At 37.7% G+C, this 21,968-nt stretch overlaps 1 protein-coding gene across 8 annotated transcripts in view; it reads left to right on the top strand.

Annotated features, from left to right (window-relative positions):
- Positions 1–17,481, top strand: part of LOC138844770 (uncharacterized) — a 62,969-nt gene extending 45,488 nt beyond the window's left edge. For 5 of the 8 annotated variants that reach the window (XM_070054794.2, XM_070054792.2, XM_089309568.1 and 2 more), the window contains one exon: positions 3,736–17,481. In XM_070054794.2, coding sequence (XP_069910895.1) covers positions 3,736–5,606 — 1,871 coding nt within the window. In that variant the 3' untranslated portion in view covers positions 5,607–17,481. The remainder of the gene's footprint in view (positions 1–3,735) is intronic. The other 3 variants (XR_016217691.1, XR_011381157.2, XR_016217690.1) reach the window with 2 other exon arrangements.
- The last annotated feature ends 4,487 nt before the right edge of the window (positions 17,482–21,968 follow it).

The raw sequence follows: 21,968 nt of genomic DNA, 5'->3' as shown, positions 1-21,968 counted from the left end.
AGGTTTCCTTCCTTTACCTTCTTTCATATTGATGACCGTGTTTCTGTGTTTCTGTGTGTAACACATCTTTAAGCATCTTTTGCAGGGCTGGACGAGTGGCGACAAATTTTTTCAATTTCTGTTTGCTGTGAAAAGTCTTTATTTCACCTTCATTCACAAATGATAGCTTTGCAGGATATAATATTCTGGGCTGGCAGTTGTTCTCTCTTAGTACCTGGGCTATATCTCGCCATTCCCTCCTAGCTTGTAGAGTTTCTGATGAGAAGTCAGCTGTGAGTCTGATTGGAGAACCTCTGAGAGTAATCTGACGTTTCTCTCTTGCACATTTTAGGATCTTTTCTTTATGTTTCACTGTGGGGAGTTTAATTACAATGTGTTGTGGTGAGGATCTCTTTTGGTCGTGTTTATTAGGGGTTCTGTGAGCTTCCTGTACTAGGATTTCTCTTTCCTTCTCCAAACCTGGGAAATTTTCTGCTAATATCTCACTAAAAAGGCCTTCTAATCCTTTCTCCCTCTCCATGCCTTCAGGAACTCCTAGAACCCGAATGTTGGGTTTTTTAATAGTATCCTGAAGATTCCCGACAATTTGTTTTAGATTCCTAATTTCCTCTTCTTTTCTTTGGTCTGACTGTATCCTTTCCTGTTCTCTGTCTTCTAAGTCTGATATTCTCTCTTCTGCTTCACCCATTCTGTTTGTAAGGCTCTCTATTGTGTTTGTCATTTGATCTATTGAATTCTTCACTTCAGTCACTATCACAGTTTCCTGTTGTACTAGTTGTTTCGTTTCATTTTGATTCCTCCTTAATACTTCATTTTCACCAGAGAGGTTTTCTATCTTGTCCATTAAGGATTTCTGTAGTTCAAGAATTTGTTTTTGAGAACTTCTTAATGTTCTTATCAATTTTTTGAGATCTGCTTCTTGCATTTCTTCTATGTCATCATCTTCATAATCTTGAATTGGGGTGTCTTTTTCACTTGAGGGCTTCATGGTGACTTCCTTGTTTTTATTACCTTGGTTTTTGCGTTTGTTATTTGGCATATTGGAGATATTTGGTTTCTTCACTGTGGTGCTTTTTCTTGTTATACTATGACTCTAGATTAAGTGGACTATCTGTTTTTGATGGAGCCTTAGAGGCTTGAGATGGGTGTGGCCTGAGAGCTCTGTTTGGTGTGCCAAAGGTGACACTCCCAGGTTAGGCATGGTAAATCTCTCTCTCTCTCTTTCTTTTTTTTGATTCAAAAGGGAAGTAATTCCGCACAGCTGAACGAAGTTGGAGGTAGTTAGCAGGCAAATGATATACCCACAGGAGCCAGAGATCGGAAGCTCTTTCCCAAGGACCACACAGGGAATCTGTTCGGCCCTCAGAGTGGGCTCAAAGTCTCCTTCAGTCTCCCACTGGGTTGCCAAAGTTACGGAATTGTAGCGTCTCTGGAGAGTGCTCACGTGAATTCCGTGAGTTCTCTCCCCCACCGTCTCTTTTTTCACAGTCTCAGTTCAGTAGCACCACGAATTTACTAGGTCCTAATCTCCTGTTAATTCGCCCCGCCCAGAGTCAGGTTTTTCTGCTAGGCTCAGGGCCAGTGCAGACCTGAGGTCGCTCTGCTTATGACGTATGTCCAAGAAGGCGCCTGCTCTTTGTCTTGCTCACCCTTGAGAGGTGAGCGGAGAGAGAGAAACCCGTGTCTGTACCAGTCACCTTTTTTTCTCTCTCTCTCTCTTCCAGTTAGCCTGGTGAACTTTCCCCCTCCCCCGGGGGTCGTTCCCTCTAGTCTCCTCTGTCCGCTTGCCTGCCGGTGTCTCAGGCTATTGAGGTTCGGCTCACCTCGCGTTCCAGCGCTGGTGTGTTGAGTTTGCCGCTGGTGTCCCGAACTGTGGGCTCCCATGCTCTCCACGCAGGTCCACTGTGAATCACGCGTTCTGGAAGAGTTTCTTCTGCTGTTTCCTCCCCTACTCTTCCTTGAACCTGCAGTATCTCCACTTTTATTAAACTATCTCTCCCCGGACTATCAGTGTGCTCCCTTCCTATTCCACCATCTTGCCTCCTCCCCAGAAAAACTTCTTTCAGATAAGTTACCACTCATGGTTTTGGACTGGCATGGAACTTGCTATTTTAAGGATCTCATGACTGAACCAATAAATGTGATCTCTCTCTCTCTTTCTCTTTCTCTCGCTCTTGCTCTCACTCTCTTTTCTCTTTGTCTGTGCCTTTCAAATAAAATAAGAAAAAAATAGGTTGTTAGAAACATTTGAGGATAGAGACTGTGGCTGGCCACTTTTAGTTTCATTCTCTCTGTGTGTCTCATTCTCCATCTCTCTCACTCTCAATGATGTAAATAAATAAGGGAATGCTAAGAGATGGTCAGAAGGAAGCCTCTGTGCTGTGACATCAGAAATCCTGAAGTAAGCAGGAACTTGTATAGAAACATGAAAATAAGTGATCCTAAACTCAACAAGAAGGTCTTGAGATTCTGAATTCCGAGGTCAAGTAACCTCACGGTTTTATGTTGAATGTCTCAAATATGTAGTTTGAAGTATGAATTCTGTCTCAAAGAAAAAAGATAAGAAAGGAATAGGAAATTAAGATTTCTTTGAATATAAGAGACAGCTGATCAAAAGCCTCCAGAAACACAAATTATCACATATGAGTGTTAATAGAAAAACCTGAGGGGAGATAACCAAGACTAGTGATTTCAGAATGAGCTAGAAAATATTTTTGAAAGAAGGCAAACACACTCTGGGTTGCAAAAACAAATTGTTTCAGTTGTTAGAGAGGGTATACCCGAGGTGGTATATTGCAGTGTTTCTGTACCTGTTGTAGTTCTGAGAAGCTGAAGATGTTAGATTTCCTTATGAATATGGGGAAGCTATCATAGAGTGCAGATAAAAGCAGAGTTTCTCATTTGAAAAATCCCATAAATGTTTCCCTGAGAAGACTGAACATGAGACAACTATAGATTCAAATCTTGGTCCTTACATGTGATACTGTTTAGAGTACAGACACATTTCACTCTTCTGCACCTGCAAGAAAATGATCCAGTAAAACATTCCCATATTTATGATTGAAATATCAGAGAGCACACAACATAAACTTTTTAATAAAAATTAACCAAAGAGGAAGGAAAGGTAAAAAAGTGTTTGTTAGGCAATGGGGGAATATATTTACTAAATATTTATCCATTCTTTAAAATCTTATAGTTGTCTCATCATTGTTACAGGTAGAATGACCATGAGAAGAGAAAGATCATTCATTAGCTCACTTCCCCAATGCCTGCAACAGTTAGGTCTGACTAGACTGAAGCCAAAAGGCTGGAATTTCATCTAGTCTAACCTGATTTATCACAGGTCCCAAGCACATGAATCATTATTTGCTGCCTTCTCATTTATAGATGTAAGAGCTTTAATGGAATCAGTGTAGCCAGGGCTCAGACGGGCACTATTTTGGGATGCAGGCACCCTAAGCAGTGAATTAACAAATCTAACCAGGAAAGCCATTCTGCCATACTTGAATAAAATTCAAGTAGTAAATGATAGAACATAGAAATCTATAGGTACAACCTAATATATCAATGTCTTAAGGGAAAAAGCCAAACATATAATGAGCAACAATAAGTGTCTTCTACTGATTATGCTAAAATCTTATTACACTTAGAAAGCAAGGAACTTCACTGCCTTTACATCAGAATTCCAGAAGAAAGTACTTATATATGATTCATTGATGTTTTTTCTCATTTCAGTTGCCATGAAAAGTGATGAAATTATTAGGACCAACCAGGAAATTCAAGAAAACATTTTTAAGCAGAATGTTATTACAAATATCAAGACATCAACTCCCAAAAGAGCCGAATCAATAAAAATACTTAATTTAAGTTCAACTCATGTTTCAAAGCTGATTAACAAGAAAAGAAATTATTCATCAATGAAACCTGAGGAATGCAATGTGTGTCACAATGTGTTTCCCCATTGTGGGCATGATGAACTGCAAGCTGGAGAGAAATTTCATGCCGCTAAGGTACCTGAGAACTCTGCCCAATACTGTGTGCCTCTTAGTGAGTATCACAAGATTCAGACTGTGAAGCCTTCATTTGAACATAGTGCACAAGGGAAAGATTTCACAAAGAAGATATTCCTTAGATTTGGCACAGTCAATATGGGAGACTCCTGTAATAAGTCAACTGTCACTGTTGGAAAGACAACTCAAATAGAAAAGACTCTTCATAAAAATGCTAACCTCAGTAAGCATCAACAAATCAACACAGGAGAGGAACTCTATGAAGATATGGGATATGTGGAACCTCTTTACAAATCAGATCTTTTAATAAATCAGAGACAACATGTACAGAAAAAACCCTACGCATGTAAGCCTCATGGAAAATCCTTCAGGTCTAAGTCCTGCCATACCATCATTCACAGTACTTCCATACAGGAAAACTCCCATGCAAGTAATGAATGTGGAAAAGCCACCTACCAGAAGTTAGATGTCATTAGACATCAGGAAATTCACACAGAGGACAAACCTAATGAATGTAAAGACTATGGAAAAGCCTCTGGCAAGAAGTCAAATTTCATGATGCAGCAGAGAATTCACACAGGAAAGAAACCTTATGAATGTAATAACTGTGGCAAAACCTTCAGCTATAAGTCACAACTCATAATCCATCAGAGAATTCACACAGGAGAGAAACCTTATGAGTGCATTGACTGTGGAAAAGCCTTTGGACGGAAGTCACAACTCATAATCCATCAGAAAATTCAGAAAGGGGAGAGACCTTATGAATGTAAAGACTGTAGAAAAGCCTTTGTCCAAATGTCAGACCTTAGAAGACATCAGAGAATTCACACAGGGGAGAAACCTTATGAATGTAATGACTGTGGAAAAGCCTTCAGCTATAAGTCACAACTCAAAATTCACCAGAGAATTCACACAGAGGAGAGACCTTATGAATGTAATGACTGTGGAAAAGCCTTTCGTTATAGGTCACAACTTTTAACCCATCAGAGAATTCACACAGGGGAGAGACCTTATGAATGCCAAAATTGTGGGAAAGCCTTTGGCCAGAAGTCACATCTCATAATGCATCAGAGAATTCATACAGGTGAGAAACCTTATGAATGTAATGACTGTGGAAAAGCATTTGGCTGTAAGTCACATCTCATAACCCATCAAAGAATTCATGCAGGAGACAGGCCTTATGAATGTAATGACTGTGGAAATCCCTTCAGCTATAAGTCACAACTTATAATCCATCAGAGAATTCACACAGGGGAGAAACCTTATGAATGTAATGAGTGTGGGAAAACATTTGGCAAGAAGTCATGTCTCATAATGCATCAGAGAATTCACACAGGGGAGAAACCTTATCAATGTAATGATTGTGGGAAAACATTTGGCAAGAAGTCACATCTCATAATGCATCATAGAATTCACACTGGGGAGAAGCCTTATGAATGCAATGACTGTGGAAAAGCCTTTGGCTGTAAATCACATCTCAAAATCCATCAGAGAATTCACACAGGGGAGAAACCTTATGAATGTAATGACTGTCGAAAAGCCTTCAGCTATAAATCACAACTCAAAATCCATCAGAAAATTCACACAGGAGAATAACCTCATGAATGTAATGACTACAGAAAAGCTTTTTGCTGTAAATCACAACTCATAACACCTGACAGCTTTTGTAAGGCTGGGTGAGTGTTGACAAATTCAGTTTCTTTTTGTTTGATAGGTCTTTACTTCACATTCAACATAAATGAGTACTTTGCAGGGTATGGTATTCTCAGTGGACTTTTTTTTTTTTTCTCTTAAGACTCACACTATGTCTCTCCATTCTCTCATAGATCATAAAGATTCTAATGAGAAGTCACCTGTGAATCTAATTGGAAATCCTTTAAAATTTATCTGACATTTTTGTATTGCACATTTTGGTATTTTCTTTTTGTTTTATTGTTAAAAGTTTGCAATATCTTTTGGCAGCCTAGAAAGTCCTTCTCATGAACCTGAGCTGGTGAATCAAGGGAACATAAGATTACTTTTCCTGCACTGCAGCCATCCATAACTAAACAAGGAGGATGATCCCTATATTTTCTTTGCAGACAGCCCATCTTCCTGGAAAGCAGAGAGGATACAGCAGAACTCACGGGCAATTCTAACTTTTTTATTAATGTGTGGTTTAGTAAGTTCATATTTGAAATAAATGTGCTATGAATGAATACATTCAAATATCGAAAGAACATTTTGTATTTTCACTAACTTTACTTCTATTTAGTTTTGATAATTATACTGCGGTTTGAAAACTCACACCAGATTATTGCTGATAATTATTCAGAGAAATGCTTGTTTGATGGATAGAACTGGGAATGAGTGGAGACTGTACTGCAGATCCTTAAATAAATCTCCATATATTTTCATATGTGCAAGTTATAATGCCAACTGTCCAAGATATATTTTCAAGAGAATATTTGCATTTCTTTTTTTCTTTAACCAACTCAATATAGACTCACTTTAGCATTTCAGAAATTTACCAATAACCAATTTCTAGTCAGATTTAAAGACTATTTTCTACCCTTTGTACTTGAATGTATTTTTAATTTTTTACATATTTGACAGCTAGAGAGACAGATTGACCAAGTGAGAGAAACAGGCATATACAGAGTTCTCATCTACTCTTTCACTCCCCAAATGCCCAGAGCAGCTAGAATTTGATGGATACTGGCCCAAGTCACCCAAATTAGGGGTACACTCTGCTAGACTACAATGGTCTACATGATCAGGAAGGTGTAATGAGGAGCCGGAATAGGGAATCAAACAAAACCTCTCTGATGTGGAACTAGGGCAGCTTAACTAGCATCTTATCTACTATGCTACATGTTTGTCCCATTTTAAACTCTTTTTGCCATTTTTGCAACTACTGTCCATGATTTTCTCTTGGCAATTCATCTTCATTAGTTTCTACCAAGAACTAACTGGTGTTATGCTTCTTTCCTGGACTCCTCAACGACCTTCATTGTATGACCCATCCTAATGCTATATGTAGTTTCTCATTCATTCCACCCCCTAATTCACCATGACTGATATGGCCATATGTTGTTTTACATTCCTGTTTCTTTCTAGCTTGGGCGTCTTTCCAAGCTCTGGATACTTTCAACTTTCTGTTGAATTCTTCTTTGTAGATTTCCAAATGGTACCTCAAGTTCAATAAATCCAAAATGAGAACCATATCCCAGTTTCTTCCATTATCTATGTATAGGATTGCTACCAAATAGCCTCATTCCAAACCATAAATATGCAATTTTCCTGGACTCTTGCTTCTTTCTAAAGTCTGTTTTGACCTGGTGTTGAGTTCAGCTAATTCTGTTTTTTTAATTTTATTTTAATGCTCACATGCACAGTGAATAGAGGAAGAGCTGAAGTTGCTCCAAAGAAAATATTGTAAATTCACATTATTTGTACCAGAATGTTGCTTCTTGCCAAAGCTAAATTTAGGATGTGTTAGCAAAATGATGAGACTGAATCTATTTTGGGCTATGCTAGTAGCCAGAAGATGTGATAACAGCCCTGGGAGTGAAAGAATTTATATGTTAATGGTTATCATGTGAATAAGTGTCAAGATAAAGGTCCACAAAAAATGAAGAACAGGGATTCTGCCTATAATTTTTACTGATATAAAATTATGCTTTTCTTTTTTTTTTTTTTATTTTTGACAGGCAGAGTGGACAGTGAGAGAGAGAGACAGAGAGAAAGGTCTTCCTTTGCCGTTGGTTCACCCTCCAATGGCCGCCGCGGCCGGCGCGCTGTGTCCGGTGCACCGCGCTGATCCGATGGCAGGAGCCAGGAGCCTGGTGCTTTTCCTGGTCTCCCATGGGGTGCAGGGCCCAAGCACCTGGGCCATCCTCCACTGCACTCCCTGGCCACAGCAGAGAGCTGGCCTGGAAGAGGGGCAACCGGGACAGAATCCGGCGCCCCAACCGGGACTAGAACCCGGTGTGCCGTCGCCGCTAGGCGGAGGATTAGCCTAGTGAGCCGCGGCGCCGGCCTAAAATTATGCTTTTCAAAATTAATTTTATTTAAAGGGAGAGAGACAGAGAATCTTCCAGCTGCTGGTATACTCCCCAGTGGCTGAAATGGCCAGGGCTGAGCCAAGCCAGAAACAGAAACCAGGAGCTTCATCCATGTCTCCTACTTACATTCATGGGCTCAAACACATGAACTTTTCTCGACTTTGTTCTCAGAGATATCAACAAGGAGCTGGGTCAGAAATGGAACAGCTAGGACATGAACCAGCACCCATCTGGGATGCTGGCATCTTAGATGGTGCCTTTAGCACAGTGACAGCCCCTAAAATTATGCTTCTATACAAAAATGACTTTCCATGATTTCAAATTTTTAATTCTACTCTTTTATTGATTTAGTGACTTCTACATGGGTATGGGACAATGGATGTATGTATTAACCATGTTTATAACTATTATCTAGAACAGTGATCAATAAAAGTCAAAGTTTTTATTGTTTTACATAGGTATGTATGCCTAAATGTGGCACTTAAACCATTTCAAGTAAATATTTAAGTGGCATTAAATACATCATACTGCTTTGCAACCATCACCAGCATCCCTCTAAAGAATTATTTTTATATTTTTCGCTACATGCCCTACAAATAACTGCTCTACTTTTTCTGTATGTATTGATCTATGTTAGAAGCTCTTATATGTCAAGTAATAACATATTTGTTTTTTTTTTTTTTTGTATGAACAGTTTATTAAAATTGCTTTTGGATTTTTTTTATTTAGTAAATATAAATTTCCAAAGTACAGTTTATGGATTACAATGGCTCCCCCCCATAATTTCCCTCCCACTCGAACCCTTCCCATCTCCTGCTCCCTCTCCCATTCCATTCACATCAAGATTCATTTTCAATTCTCTTTATATACAGAAGATCGATTTAGTATATATTCAGTAAAGATTTCATTAGTTTGCACCCACACAGAAACACGAAGTGTAAAATACTGTTTCAGTACTAGTTATAGCATTACTTCACATTGGACAACACATTAAGGACCCATCCCACATGAGAAGTAATAATTTCCTTTGGAAATTTATATTTACTAAATAAAAGTTCAAAAAAATATTAAAAAAAGAAGATTAATGTTTCACTAGTAAAGGTGATTAAATCAAGAAAAAGAAACACAAGTAACCAATTTCAGGAAATTATAGAGCATACAGAACTCCCCAAGATAGCAAGAGAATTTTGTAGGATTCTTAGAAATGAAATTTTGACTCCATAGATCAAAGTCTACCTTATTTTGAAAACTAGTTTTCCAAAATACAGGTACATCTAAACTTGAGGCAATTTTTGTAAAACCAAACAAACTAATGAAGAAGTTTCACAATTAAAATTTCATGTCTAGTCTTGTGGAATTCTTTCAAGTCTTTAAGGTTCTCAAGCTCACTATAAGTAGAAATAAACAGGGAATACTTTTAAATTTCTTTTGGGGAGTCAGTATAACACAAGTTGGACCAAGATATGAAATAAAGTTGAATAAAAAAGCATCTTCCATAAAAAGATATATAGATATTCTAAACAAAATACCTTTATATGAATTAAACTATATTTGAAAATTGGTGGATCAATTAAAAAAAGATACATTAAAATGAAAATGCATTTAATATTCTCAAAAATAACTTGAATCACTCAGGTGTGTGAACAATATAAGAACTAAATAATAATTTACATAAATTTAAACAGGGATTTAATAAAATTAAGCATCCAGTCATAAAAATCAATTGCCAGAAAAATAATCAAAAAGAGTTTTCCTTATAGTCGTAAGATTGTCTTAAAAACCTACAACAAACTACTTAACACAGGATCATAGAAAACTAACTTCTTCCTATTCCAGACATGGCTGCCTCTTCTCATCATCTCCAAGATTGTCCCGGAGCAGTAGTCAGGGAAGCGAAATGACAAAAAAGTAATATCAGGTATAAGAATCAACTTTAAGCAGTAGAACTCTCAGTGTATGTGGATGACACAATTCTATATACAGAGAATATTCAGTATACTCCAGAAACAAATACAAATCAGTAAGTGAATTTAGCAAGATCACTGTGTAGAAGATAATCTATTGGATTGGGCTGCTAATTATGAGCAAGAAGCGAATAGAAACTATCAATGGACAAAAATAGACTATGAAAAGTATAACTACAAGAGAAATTAATGAAAATGATAAAATTATGTAGTATCTTAAAAATCTGTCCCAGTTATTTTCTTATATAAAGTGAAAAAATTTCATGTATTTCATCTATTCAGATTTAAGAGAATACTGACACTTCTCATCAACCCTCCCTCACACCTCCTACCCTTCTTCCTCCTTCTTTTCTTAGTTTTCTCTTACAGTGAGTTACTTTTAGCTTATTTTGTAATCATACCTCATATATATACATATATATGAAGATTTTTGTATGAAAATAGTGACACTTCTCCCACTGCCTTATCTATTGTCAACTAACTTTCTACATATAAGATTTAAGAGTCATAAAATTATGTAATATCTTTAAACATTCCTTAATTCATCAATTTTTTAAGAGATCCAACAGGAAAATGTTCTGAGAATAATGAAAAACAACAACGAAACCCCACAAATTCCCAGGAATCAACCAACAGATTGTAAATTGTAACTCATCTGAAGTAGGTTATTAGAGGCTCCAGATCCTGGAACTCCTGCAGGAACATGAAAACAGCAGCAACCTCAGCTGACAGGAGAGTCAGGGCCCTGGACTACTAGGCTCCAGACCTGAGTCCCAGCCATGCCTCTCAATCTGCTGACTTGGTACAATCACAAGTGATCACCTCCCTGCTGTGGAGATGCTGACTGGCTATGGCTTGGTGTCAGCATGCATGCACATGGGCTTTGCAAACTTCCAATCAGGTGCCCAGGGAGCAACAAAACAAATTGCCCAAGATCATTATATCACAATAGTATCCATGCTATGCTGATGAGAGATGCCTGTGGTGGTTCAGGCTCTGCCACCATGTGAGGAGGAAGCCAAATAGAATGGAAGCTGGACCTGGTGATATGTGGGGCCAGTTGTCCCACAAAGGTGTAGGTGGTGTGGGCAGACTGATTGGAACTGGCTGTAGGGGAATGTGGACTTTTCCATGATCAGCTTTGGAATTTGGGGACTTGAGTCTGCCACTGAGGCAGCTTTCCTCTGTCCCCTGCACCTGCTGGGTGAGGAGTAGGCCAGCCAAAGGACTCCCAGCGACCTGTCCCTTCACCATGCACCCATTCAGGTTCAGGAGATGCAAGCATGTGAGTCATCACCAGCTGCCTCCTAGAATGCACATCACCAGGAAGCTGGAATCAGAAGGGGAGTTGAGACTCAAGCAAGCACATTCTCATATGGGATGTGGGTGTTCTCAGTGATGCCAAAACCACTGTGCCAAATTCTCACCTCATCTGCCTATTGTAAATAAGCCTGATTAAACAGCTGCCTAACTTTTATCATAAAGGAATTACATTAATTAATATTAATATATATCTTTGTCATTTTTGGCTGAAAATAAGCTATGTGTAATAAATAACTTAGAATAAAGGGCAAGACTTTAATTGTATAAAGCTTTTTTAAAAAATAGTTCCTGTTCTATAACAAAACTAATGAATTACATGCAGCCTAATCCATGGAATTCAAATTACATAAACTTCAAGCAACAAATGTATTTCTTAAAATCATAATCAAAACTTTATCATGAATCCCAAGCCAATTAGGAAAACAATTTTGCATAAATAGCAAACATATAAAATTAAAAAGCAAAAATAAAATTACATATCTTTTTAAAAAACTGTTTTTCTATTAAAAATAAATTATGGAGTGGGCATTTGGCACAACAGTTAGGATGCTGCTTCAGACCCTTATATCACATTTCAGAGTGCCTGGACTTCATTCCTGGTTCCATTCCTGATTCCAGCTTCCTGATAATTCATTCCTTGTGGGGCGACATGTGGTGGTCCAAGTAGTTGAGTCACTGTCACTCATGAGGGATACTTGGCTCCTAGTTTGGCCTAGTCCAGTCTTTTGTGTTAAGAAACACCAGATGGGGCACATGCTCTCTGTTTTCCCTTTCAAAAATTTAAAAATAAATAAAATAATAAAATGAATTAACTATGACAAATAAACAACCCAAGGAAAACTCAATTATAGTTAAAAATAGAAAATAAGAGAAATTAAATAAGAAATCTGTTATATGGGGGGAAGCCATTGTAATCCATAAGCTGTACTTTGGAAATTTATATTCATTAAATAAAAGTTAAAAAAAAAAGAAATCTGTTATTAAAACCAGAAGAATAGATATATTCTCTCATGTTCAGGAGATGATACAGAACAGAGAAACAAAGAGTGAAACAAAGTATAAATAAATAACCAAGGTAAAATAAAGCTACTAAGTTGACAATGCAAATATATTGGTAGATACTAAATTACATGACTCTAATTTTCCCTAAGAAAATCATGCACTGAGGTGGAAATAACTCAAGAATAGCTTCAAGATTTATTTTTTCTGTTTTATGCATTCTCCTAAGGCTCAACATTAGAATTTTCATAATGAAATAATGGTTTTATAAACAAAATACAAAAGGACAGCATGAAGTCAAACAACTCAGTAGAAAGAAAACAAATCCTAGGTTAAATAGATGAAATTGCATAATGTAGATGATTTAATGAGTTTGTGTTCTCACTCATTATCAGTTCATGCTAATTTTGCAAGTACATCAAAGAACTTTTTTTCATTAGGTCTTTTGCTGAGTGGGGTAGTTGTGGAATTAACATGGAATGGAAGTGGTTTTTTTTTTTTTTCTCACAGCTTAAGAGTAATTTTGGCATGATCTCTAAACCCTGAGTTATTAGGAAGGTGCTTGTATATGAGTGTAGTCCATCACCTGCCCAAGATCCCTTCTAACAACCTAGCCTGACCTCCACACACCACTGTGCAAGAATAATTACCATTGTTGGGAAAGAAGCCTGAGAAAAGGATTTCAGCATTCATCTTGGAGTTGCCAACATCTTTATCTGTACAACAGGACTCCAAATGGTTAATGAAAAATGGGATTGAAAGATAAAATGAATTTTCCCAAAACTTTTGAAAGTCCACTCGTGTATCAAAATATCAGGTTGAATGCCTTGAATATGTACTATGTTGTCATATTATATTCTAATTATTATATTTCAATGTTTTCATATTATATTTCAATAATCTTGAAAAACTACCCTATGTGAAAATATAAATTAAAAATAACTTGAGAAGCTAAGTTATACCTTATATCTTTGGGATTGGGAAGGTTATAGAACAGAAATAAATTTTAAAACACTCATAAATGTGACTAGCTAAACATCCTATTTTGAAAGTTAAAAGACAGGCACCTCAGCTCACTAGGTTAATCCTCCACCTTGCGGCGCCGGCACACTGGGTTCTAGTCCTGGTTGGGACACCAGCTTCTGTCCCGGTTGCCCCTCTTCCAGGCCAGCTCTCTGCTGTGACCAGGGAGTGCAGTGGAGGATGGCCCAAGTCCTTGGGCCTTGCACCCCATGGGAGACCAGGAGAAGCACCTGGCTCCTGCCATTGGATCCGCGCGGTGCACCGGCCGCCTCGCGCCAGCCGCGGTGGCCATTGGAGGGTGAACCAACGGCAAAGGAAGACCTTTCTCTCTCTCTCTATCACTGTCCACTCTGCCTGTCAAAAAAAAAAAAAAAAAAAAAAAAAGAAAGTTAAAAGATAGATGACAGCTGGACAACGTAATATGTAAGAACCAAGATGACATCCCAGTACCAAATTATAGAGTCTTCCTGACCCCTAAGGCGTTGACCAAAAACCTTGATCATAATAAAATGCTTTGTTGTTTGCTTGCCTAGTTGCTAACACTGTTATTGGCAACAGAAAATGGAGTCAGACTCCCAGAAAGAGCTATGCTGAGAGGTCAAGGTCTGCAAACTGAGACCCTGCTTCTGACAGAATCAGAAAACTAGGGGGGATTAAGGACAACACTGGGGAGAAACAAGGAACCAAGGACCCCTTAAACAACAGCTCCTCACTCGCGTGGGCCCTCCTACCTTCAGCCGGGATTCTCCCCACCACAGGATCTGGAAAGCCAAGAGACACCGCACACAGTGTCTAGAGAAGGCTCCAGGGCTGACAGGTCTCTGCGAGGCAGCACAGGAATCGAGTCCCAGATGCCAGTCACGCCCCACACTGAGGACCAGCGCGGGAGAAGGAAATGAGGAGTTAGCAGTAAGAAAGGGCCCAGACACAACATCTGGGAGCTCTGCGAGTCCTGTGAGGCTTTTCCATCAACTTCTGTCGAGTTTGCCTTCCCCTTCCGCTCACTCCCTGTCCCCCAGACTCACCACTGCCAGGTGTCTTGTGGTGAAGGAAGAGCAGAAAACAGCGGACGCTGGTTACCTCCGGAGTTTCCCAGCCATGGAACCTCCTCCCTGGACCTCTCTTCTCAGTGGAGACTGGAAGATTACTCTGGTGCCAACATCCTGCCTGATTGTGTATTGTTAAGCAATCGCCCCTGATTGGACAGTTTGGATAGCTGCGAGCACACACAATGTCATAAAGAACGCAGCCAATCAGCATCCTCTGTAGGACAGACACTTACATAGAGGGCAGAGTTGAGTCCTGCATTCAGTTTTGAAGCTGTGTTCTCCAGGGCACCACCCTCCCAGCTGAAGGAGGGACTTTCACCTGCTCGTCCTGCCACGTGCTGGGCTCCCTTCTTCCTCCTGGGTCTGTGTTCCTGAGAGGTTGCAGTGGCCTACTTCAGGTCAATTACAATTTAGTGGCTGTTGCTCGGCTTCTGAGCCTTTTTTATTCATGACATATTGACACGATTTTTTTAAGTCATGTGTTTTTATTTTGATTTGAAAAATATTTAATAATGTCAAATATTTTAGTCCTTTTTTTTTCATTTCTCTTACAGGTTTTCTTTCTAGTCTGCCCATTCCCTTTAATATTGTTTTCTATTAGTTTCTCATTGCACTTAGTAATCTAGTTGATTCAATATATTTTTGTATTATTTATATATTGATCTTTCCAGTACTTTCATCATCAAATATATTTGTTTTTAGATTTCATGGATTATCTCTGCATATAAACATCATCCAATATATTCACATTTTGTTACTTAGAAATTGGTCTCTGTGCCTTAGAGTTTCTTTTACTGTTTCCTCTCTCTTACTCCTGCACTGGAAATTTGAAGAACAATAGTGCCAGTATTGAGGTCTAGGTTTACTCCCAGTATGGTTGGGGGGCATCCAATGATCATGTATTTGTTATATTGCTTTTTTGTACATTGCTTTCAATCTTAGTCAGAGTAAGGAAGTCACTGGATTTATTTTTTTTAATGTTCTGCTAGTAGGTTTTTTTTAATAAACGCCAAACCAAATTAAATGTTTTACAATATGTAATCATCAAATGATCAAGTTATATTCTTCTTGTAATTTTTACCTACCTGGATGACTTGTCTGAAAACCTTAACCATCGGTACATTTTTAAAATTATCTCCTTCTTCCTATTGATTTGTTTTCTTATGCAATTTGATTAATTACATTAATATTTTGCTTAGGATACCTATAGCTTGGCTTATGAAATGGATGCTTTTAAATAACTTGATTTTTATTTCATGTTCTGGTACCCTTACATCAACATCAATGTAATACTGGTTTCCCAAAAGAAATTTTAAAATATTCTCTGCATTTTCTACTTTGTGTAGGTCTGGGAAATGTAGATTTATTTTTCTTCCTTAAAGTTTGGAGTATTCTGTAAGTCTGCACCTGAAATTTTGATTCTGTGGTTTCGTTTCTTGCTTCGTTCTTTGGAATTTTCAAAATGTGATTCAACTTGGCTGGCGCCGCGGCTCACTAGGCTAATCTTCCGCCTTGCGGCGCTGGCACACCGGGTTCTAGTCCCGGTCGGGGCGCCGGATTCTGTCCCGGTTGCCCCTCTTCCAGGCCAGCTCTCTGTTGTGGCCAGGGAGTGCAGTGGAGGATGGCTCAGGTGCTTGGGCCCTGCACCCCATGGGAGACCAGGAAAAGCACCTGGCTCCTGGCTCCTGCCATCGGATCAGCGTGGTGCGCCAGCCACATCACGCCAGCCGCGGCGGCCATTGGACAAAATATGGTGGATTTTGATCTTTGCAGTCAACTTTTAAGAATTTCAAACATTTCTTCTAGTGTCTCTATAAAACAAAGATTCTGTTTTACTTACTGAAACTAGTCATTTGTGTTATTTTTCCTTTGTTTCCTTTACTAATGATTTATTAAACTTGTTAACATCATTGTTAAAAAAAATTGGATCCTGCTTTACTTGTCATACTTTTTAATGGCATTTCTTCAATGTCTGCCTTTCTTTTTTGTTACCTATATTCAAAGTTCTTTCATTTTTTAAAGACTCATGTATTTTTTTAAGGAAGAGGTACAGAGAGGCAGAGGCAGAAAGTGAGTGAGAGAGAGAGAGAGGTCTTTTTTCTAATTGGTTCACTCACCAGATGCCCACACTGGCTGGAGTTATGCCAATATGGACCCTGGACCTTGGAGCTTCCTCTAGGTCTCCCATGTGGGTGCAGGGACCCAAGCATTGGGCCATCTTCTAATACTTTCCCAGACCACAGTAGAAAGCTGGATCAGAAGTAGAGCAGCTGGGACTTGAACTGTCCTCCATATTGGATGGTGGATCTGCAGATGGCTGATTTACCTGCTAAGCACAGTAACGGCCCTTTCTTTTTAATTCTTGACAAGGAAGCCATAATGATTGATTTTCTCTGTTTTATTCTAACATAATCATTTAAGACTAAATTATTTCTAAGCATTGGTTTATCTGCATCTTCTTTATTCCATCACGTGTTTCCAAACCCTATATGTGCAGACCCTGTCTGACTCCCAGTGTCTCCACCGACATGTGCCTGCAACCATCACAGGCTATACATGTCTCCATTTTGGTTCCTGAAACTACCTGTTCTGATTGGTAAATTTGTGCATTAACCATTCTATACACTTATATATCCAGGTAATCACAGCCCATCAATCCCCTTTCCATGTCTGCAAAAGGACTATGGCCCCTCAAAATATATCACATCCTCATCCAGCCATGTCACTCCTGCTTTCTTTTAGAAGTACTACTGATGATTTCTGAATTGTCAGTTTATAAATCAGTCTTTTGTGACACATAGAACATATTGTGACCATTGTGCAGTGAACTAATGAATGGAGGATCCCTCTCTTTGCCTCTCTGCAACACTATCTTTCAAATAAATAAATCTTTTAAAAAATTTAAAAAGGTGGTTTGGAAGATTAAACTGAGAAGTTGTTAAAGTTTAGAATGCATATTCTGTATATGAATTAAGAGGAAAATAAATTTCTAATTCTAAACCATATCACCAAGCTATAATAATTAGAACTAAGTGATATTTATTAAAAATTCTTCTCAAATATTCTATCTTGATTGTATATGTTTTTTTATATTTTTCCATCCTTTTATTTAATGAATGTATATTTCCAAAGTACAAAATATGGATTACAATGGCTTCCCCCCATAACGTCCCTCCCACCCGCAACCCTCCCCTTTCCCACTCCTTCTCCCCTTCCATTCACATCAAGATTCATTTTCGATTCTCTTTATCTACAGATCAGTTTAGCATACATTAAGTAAAGATTTCAACAGTTTGCTCCCACATAAAAACATAAAGTGAAAAATACTGTTTTGAGTACTAGTTATAGCATTAAATCATAATGTACAGCACACTAAGGACAGAGATCCTACATGAGGAGTAAGTGCACAGTGACTCCTGTTGTTGACTTAACAAATTGGCACTCTTGTTTATGGCGTCAGTAATCACCCTAGGCTCTTGTCATGAGCTGCCAAGGCTATGGAAGCCCCCTGAGTTCACCGACTCTGATCATATTTAGACAAGGCCATGGTCAAAGTGGAAGTTCTCTCCTCCCTTCAGAGAATGGTACCTCTTTTTTTGATGACCCATTCTTTCCACTGGGATCTCACTCGCAGAGATCTTTCATTTAGGTTTGTTTTTTTTTTTTGTTTTGTTTGGTTTTTTTTTTTTTTTTTTTTTTTTTTTTTTTTTTTTGCCAGAGTGTCTTGGCTTTCCATGCCTGAAATACTCTCATGGGCTTTTCAGCCAGATCTGCATGCCTTAAGGGCTGATTCTGAGGCCAGTGTGCTGTTTAGGACATCTGCCATTCTATGGGTCTGCTATGTATCTCACTTCCCATGTTGGATCTTTCTCTCCCTTTTTTATTCTATCAGCTGCAAAGCAATGAGTATGGAACATTGTTCAATACGTGTTTTTATAAAACCTGAACAGCTATCTCTAAATGGTATTTGGAGATAGTTCTATCTTACTATTTACACAAATATTACCAATCCTGAATTTATGTCTGATTAAATAAACCTAAGAACAATTAGACAATTTAAATAGAAAGTGTTCAGGCTGGGACCAGGAAGCAAGATTTTTAAGCTTTCCAGGTAATTTGAATTAGCATCCTGAGACCCACATCCTTAGTTGTCTCCAACCCATTTCTGACAAGTGGTATGAATGGTAATTAGAGGGGCTGAGATTCCTGCCTTGATACTAGATAGGTAGGGAGGCAGAAAGGAAGCAGGCCCTGTAGTCAAAACCCCAACAGTAGGCACATTCAAACACTGAAGATGGACATATATACCAAACATTTCCTGGAGTCAAGATTCTTGATATCATTTACTTATTAATTCTACTTGAGATCTACATTATAAGTAAATAATTTAAATTTATTGTAACACCTTAATGCAGATATTCATTACACATTTACTTGTAATAGCAAAAAACTGAAAACAACTTGGGTAAAAGACTAAGTATACTGTGGTGGATTTAGGGGACAGAAATACAGGAAGTTTTTGAAATGTATAATAAATTTACAATTACTTGTAATATTTTAGCATACTATAAGGAATCCACACATTTTCCTACTAGGATAATTACGCAAAAGTCAGCCTATACTATGCTCACACACATATTTTCTTCATAAAGTAGATACATATTCTCTATATATGAGTATATATATATGTAGTATAAACTTCATGCAATTTAAACAATTTAATCATGAATAAAATAAATAGAATTAATTACATGATGAGTTTTGGGAAAAAAGGCAAAAATAAACAACTGACTAGGAAGACTGGTGGTCTCACCTCAGCTTTTGTGCATGCTCTTACTTCCTCACCCAGCCTCTCTTCTGTTACATTTTGCCAATCATAATTCCCTCAAGGAAGTCTTCCCTTGTCTAGACTCTTTCAGTTCATTTTCCCTGTGTGTTCACATCATCACATGTTTCCTCTCTGCTAACTTAGAAGAACAGCAGCTTTCTCTCAAGACACAATGAACTAGGATCCAGAATTAACATTCCTGTGTGTATTGTGCATTGTATTCCTGAATTAAACTGGACTACCAAAAGCATACATACATGCATTCTATCACTTTAATCTCATGCAAATCCGATTTGCCAAGATACATTTCAACACTGCTTCCTTGGTCCTTGCTGAAATCTTTTCAGAATGAAATTTGAAATTGTACTTCTTGTAACAAATAAAAATGTGGCAGCATCCTTAAACATAGTTTAAAGGCCACTTGAACAATTTCTACAAGAATACAGGGTATAAAGTGTATAGAAAGCTTTAGTTTTAAGGACTGATGGGCATTTTATTTTCTGATAAGAAGTGTATAATGCTCCCTTTTTAGTGATAGATGCCAAGGTGCTCACAAATGTGAACATCAATAAATATACTGAACTTTTATGAAATATAAGATTGATTCTCCTTTTCTTTAGCCCAGGGTTTCTACTTCAACTACTATATTATTTCACCACAACATGTTCTGTGTTTTCTCTGATCATTCTGATTTGTTTTCAATGGCTTGTGTACCAATGATTATGTATTTCATTGTAAAGAAATTGAAACTGGTGGAACAATAATTTATAAAGATACATATAAATATCTTTGAAATAATAATTTCCACAAAAAGTATAATCTAAGAAAAGAGAGGAGTGGAAATCACCATTGAGAAAGAAAAGAAAACTTAGAGTGCTATTTGTGTGTGGGCTTGTGTGTGTGTGTGTGTGTGTGTATTTAACTAATGGCTCCTATATTGAAAATAGAATAATATCTAAAAGTCTGGAAAAGACATTTCACTAAAGAACATCTTGAAATAAATGTATAAAAAAGTTCCAACTTCATTAATTACAATAATATTAATGTTAAATTCTCGAGAAGATAACATTATGTATAAACTAGAAAATACAAAATGCAACATAAAGAAAATACTATTTATTGTAAGATTATAGAGCTAAGAGCCTTCTCATTTAGATCCAGTAAGAATTTAAATTTTTAAAAAATTGAAGAAATAATTTAAGGATACTTATTAAAAGCAAACATATCCATACATAGTGCCCAACAGTTCCTCCTCAAGCTACATATTCTTAGTCATTCATAGATATATTTTCCAAAATATGTGATAGAGGAGCAGTATTTTAAACCATCCAGAATTGCATGCCTCACAGTACCCATGAAGTGATAAAGAAATAAATGAGGAAGTGAAGTGTGGCATATTCACCCATAAAAATACCATACAAGAATAAAAATGAAAGATTCATGGTCAACTACAATTTTGTGCAACAGAGTGGGTGAATCTCACAAACACTATTCTAATGAAATAAAATAGAGGCAAAATAATTACATACTTTATGAGTCTGTGTATGTAATTATGTTATAGGCAAAACAGGACAAAGTTAACCTGAGGATATGTTTGGATAGTAACTAGAAAAGGACTGCTGAGATTTTTTATGGTATTGCTGATCTTTTAACCTGCTCCTGGTAATATCATTGTGGTGGTTGAACATTCACTAATAGATTCACATAAGATACGTGTATTTTGAATGCATACAATTCATCTACCACAGTTTAAAAAAATCATTTTAAATAGGACATATCTGAGACAGAAAAATCTAAAAATCTTTTTTCCTTGTGTTGCCTTGAAATTCAATGTGTCTCTAAACAACAAAAGTACATTGAGATTTGTATGCTAAATGGAAAGAAAATACCCCCCCTGCCTTCTCATAGATTTGGTTGGAGAGGTCAAATGTAATAGACATGACTCTCCTTATCATATATTACCACAGTAGTATGTGATATTACTTATCAACTAAACTATTTTAACTAACACGTATTTAATCCTGATATATCATTTGAATTAAATAAGAAGTCTTAAACAAAAAACAAAGATTTTTATATAATATTTAATTTACAAATGGTAACGCAAAAATATTGTAGGAAAAAAATAATTTCCACCTCATTTTCAAATCAAATTGTTTTAAAATTAGAAAATAAAAAATATAATTCATAACATGCAGAGAAAAATACATCTTTTCTCATTATTATATGTAAGAGAAAGCTTTCCTAAGCAAAATCCCTTTAACTTTTAAGAATGAGTATGTATGGCCGGCGCCGCGGCTCACTAGGCTAATCCTCTGCCTTGCGGCGCTGGCACACCGGGTTCTAGTGCTGGTCGGGGCGCCGAATTCTGTCCTGGTTGCCCCTCTTCCAGGCCAGCTCTCTGCTGTAGCCAAGGAGTGCAGTGGAGAATGGCCCAAGTCCTTGGGCCCTGCACCCCATGGGAGACTAGGATAAGTACCTGGCTCCTGCCATCGGATCAGCGCAGTGTGCCAGCCGCAGCGTGCTGGCCACGGCAGCCATTGGAGGGTGAACCAACGGCAAAGGAAGATCTTTCTCTGTCTCTCTCTCTCACTGTCCACTCTGCCTGTCAAAAAAAAAAAAAAAAAGAATGAGTATGTATATCTTATGTTAAGCTCCTAAAATTGTAACACAGTATTTGTAAATTACTCACACTTCTATATTAAATATCTATATCAGTGGAATTT

This window comes from Oryctolagus cuniculus, chromosome 12, assembly GCF_051225735.1.
Source record: "Oryctolagus cuniculus isolate XC-2025 breed Fujian yellow rabbit chromosome 12, ASM5122573v1, whole genome shotgun sequence".
NCBI lineage: Eukaryota > Metazoa > Chordata > Mammalia > Lagomorpha > Leporidae > Oryctolagus > Oryctolagus cuniculus.
The sequence above is the reverse complement of the archived record's forward strand: the minus strand, read 5'-3'. Positions and strand labels throughout refer to the sequence as shown.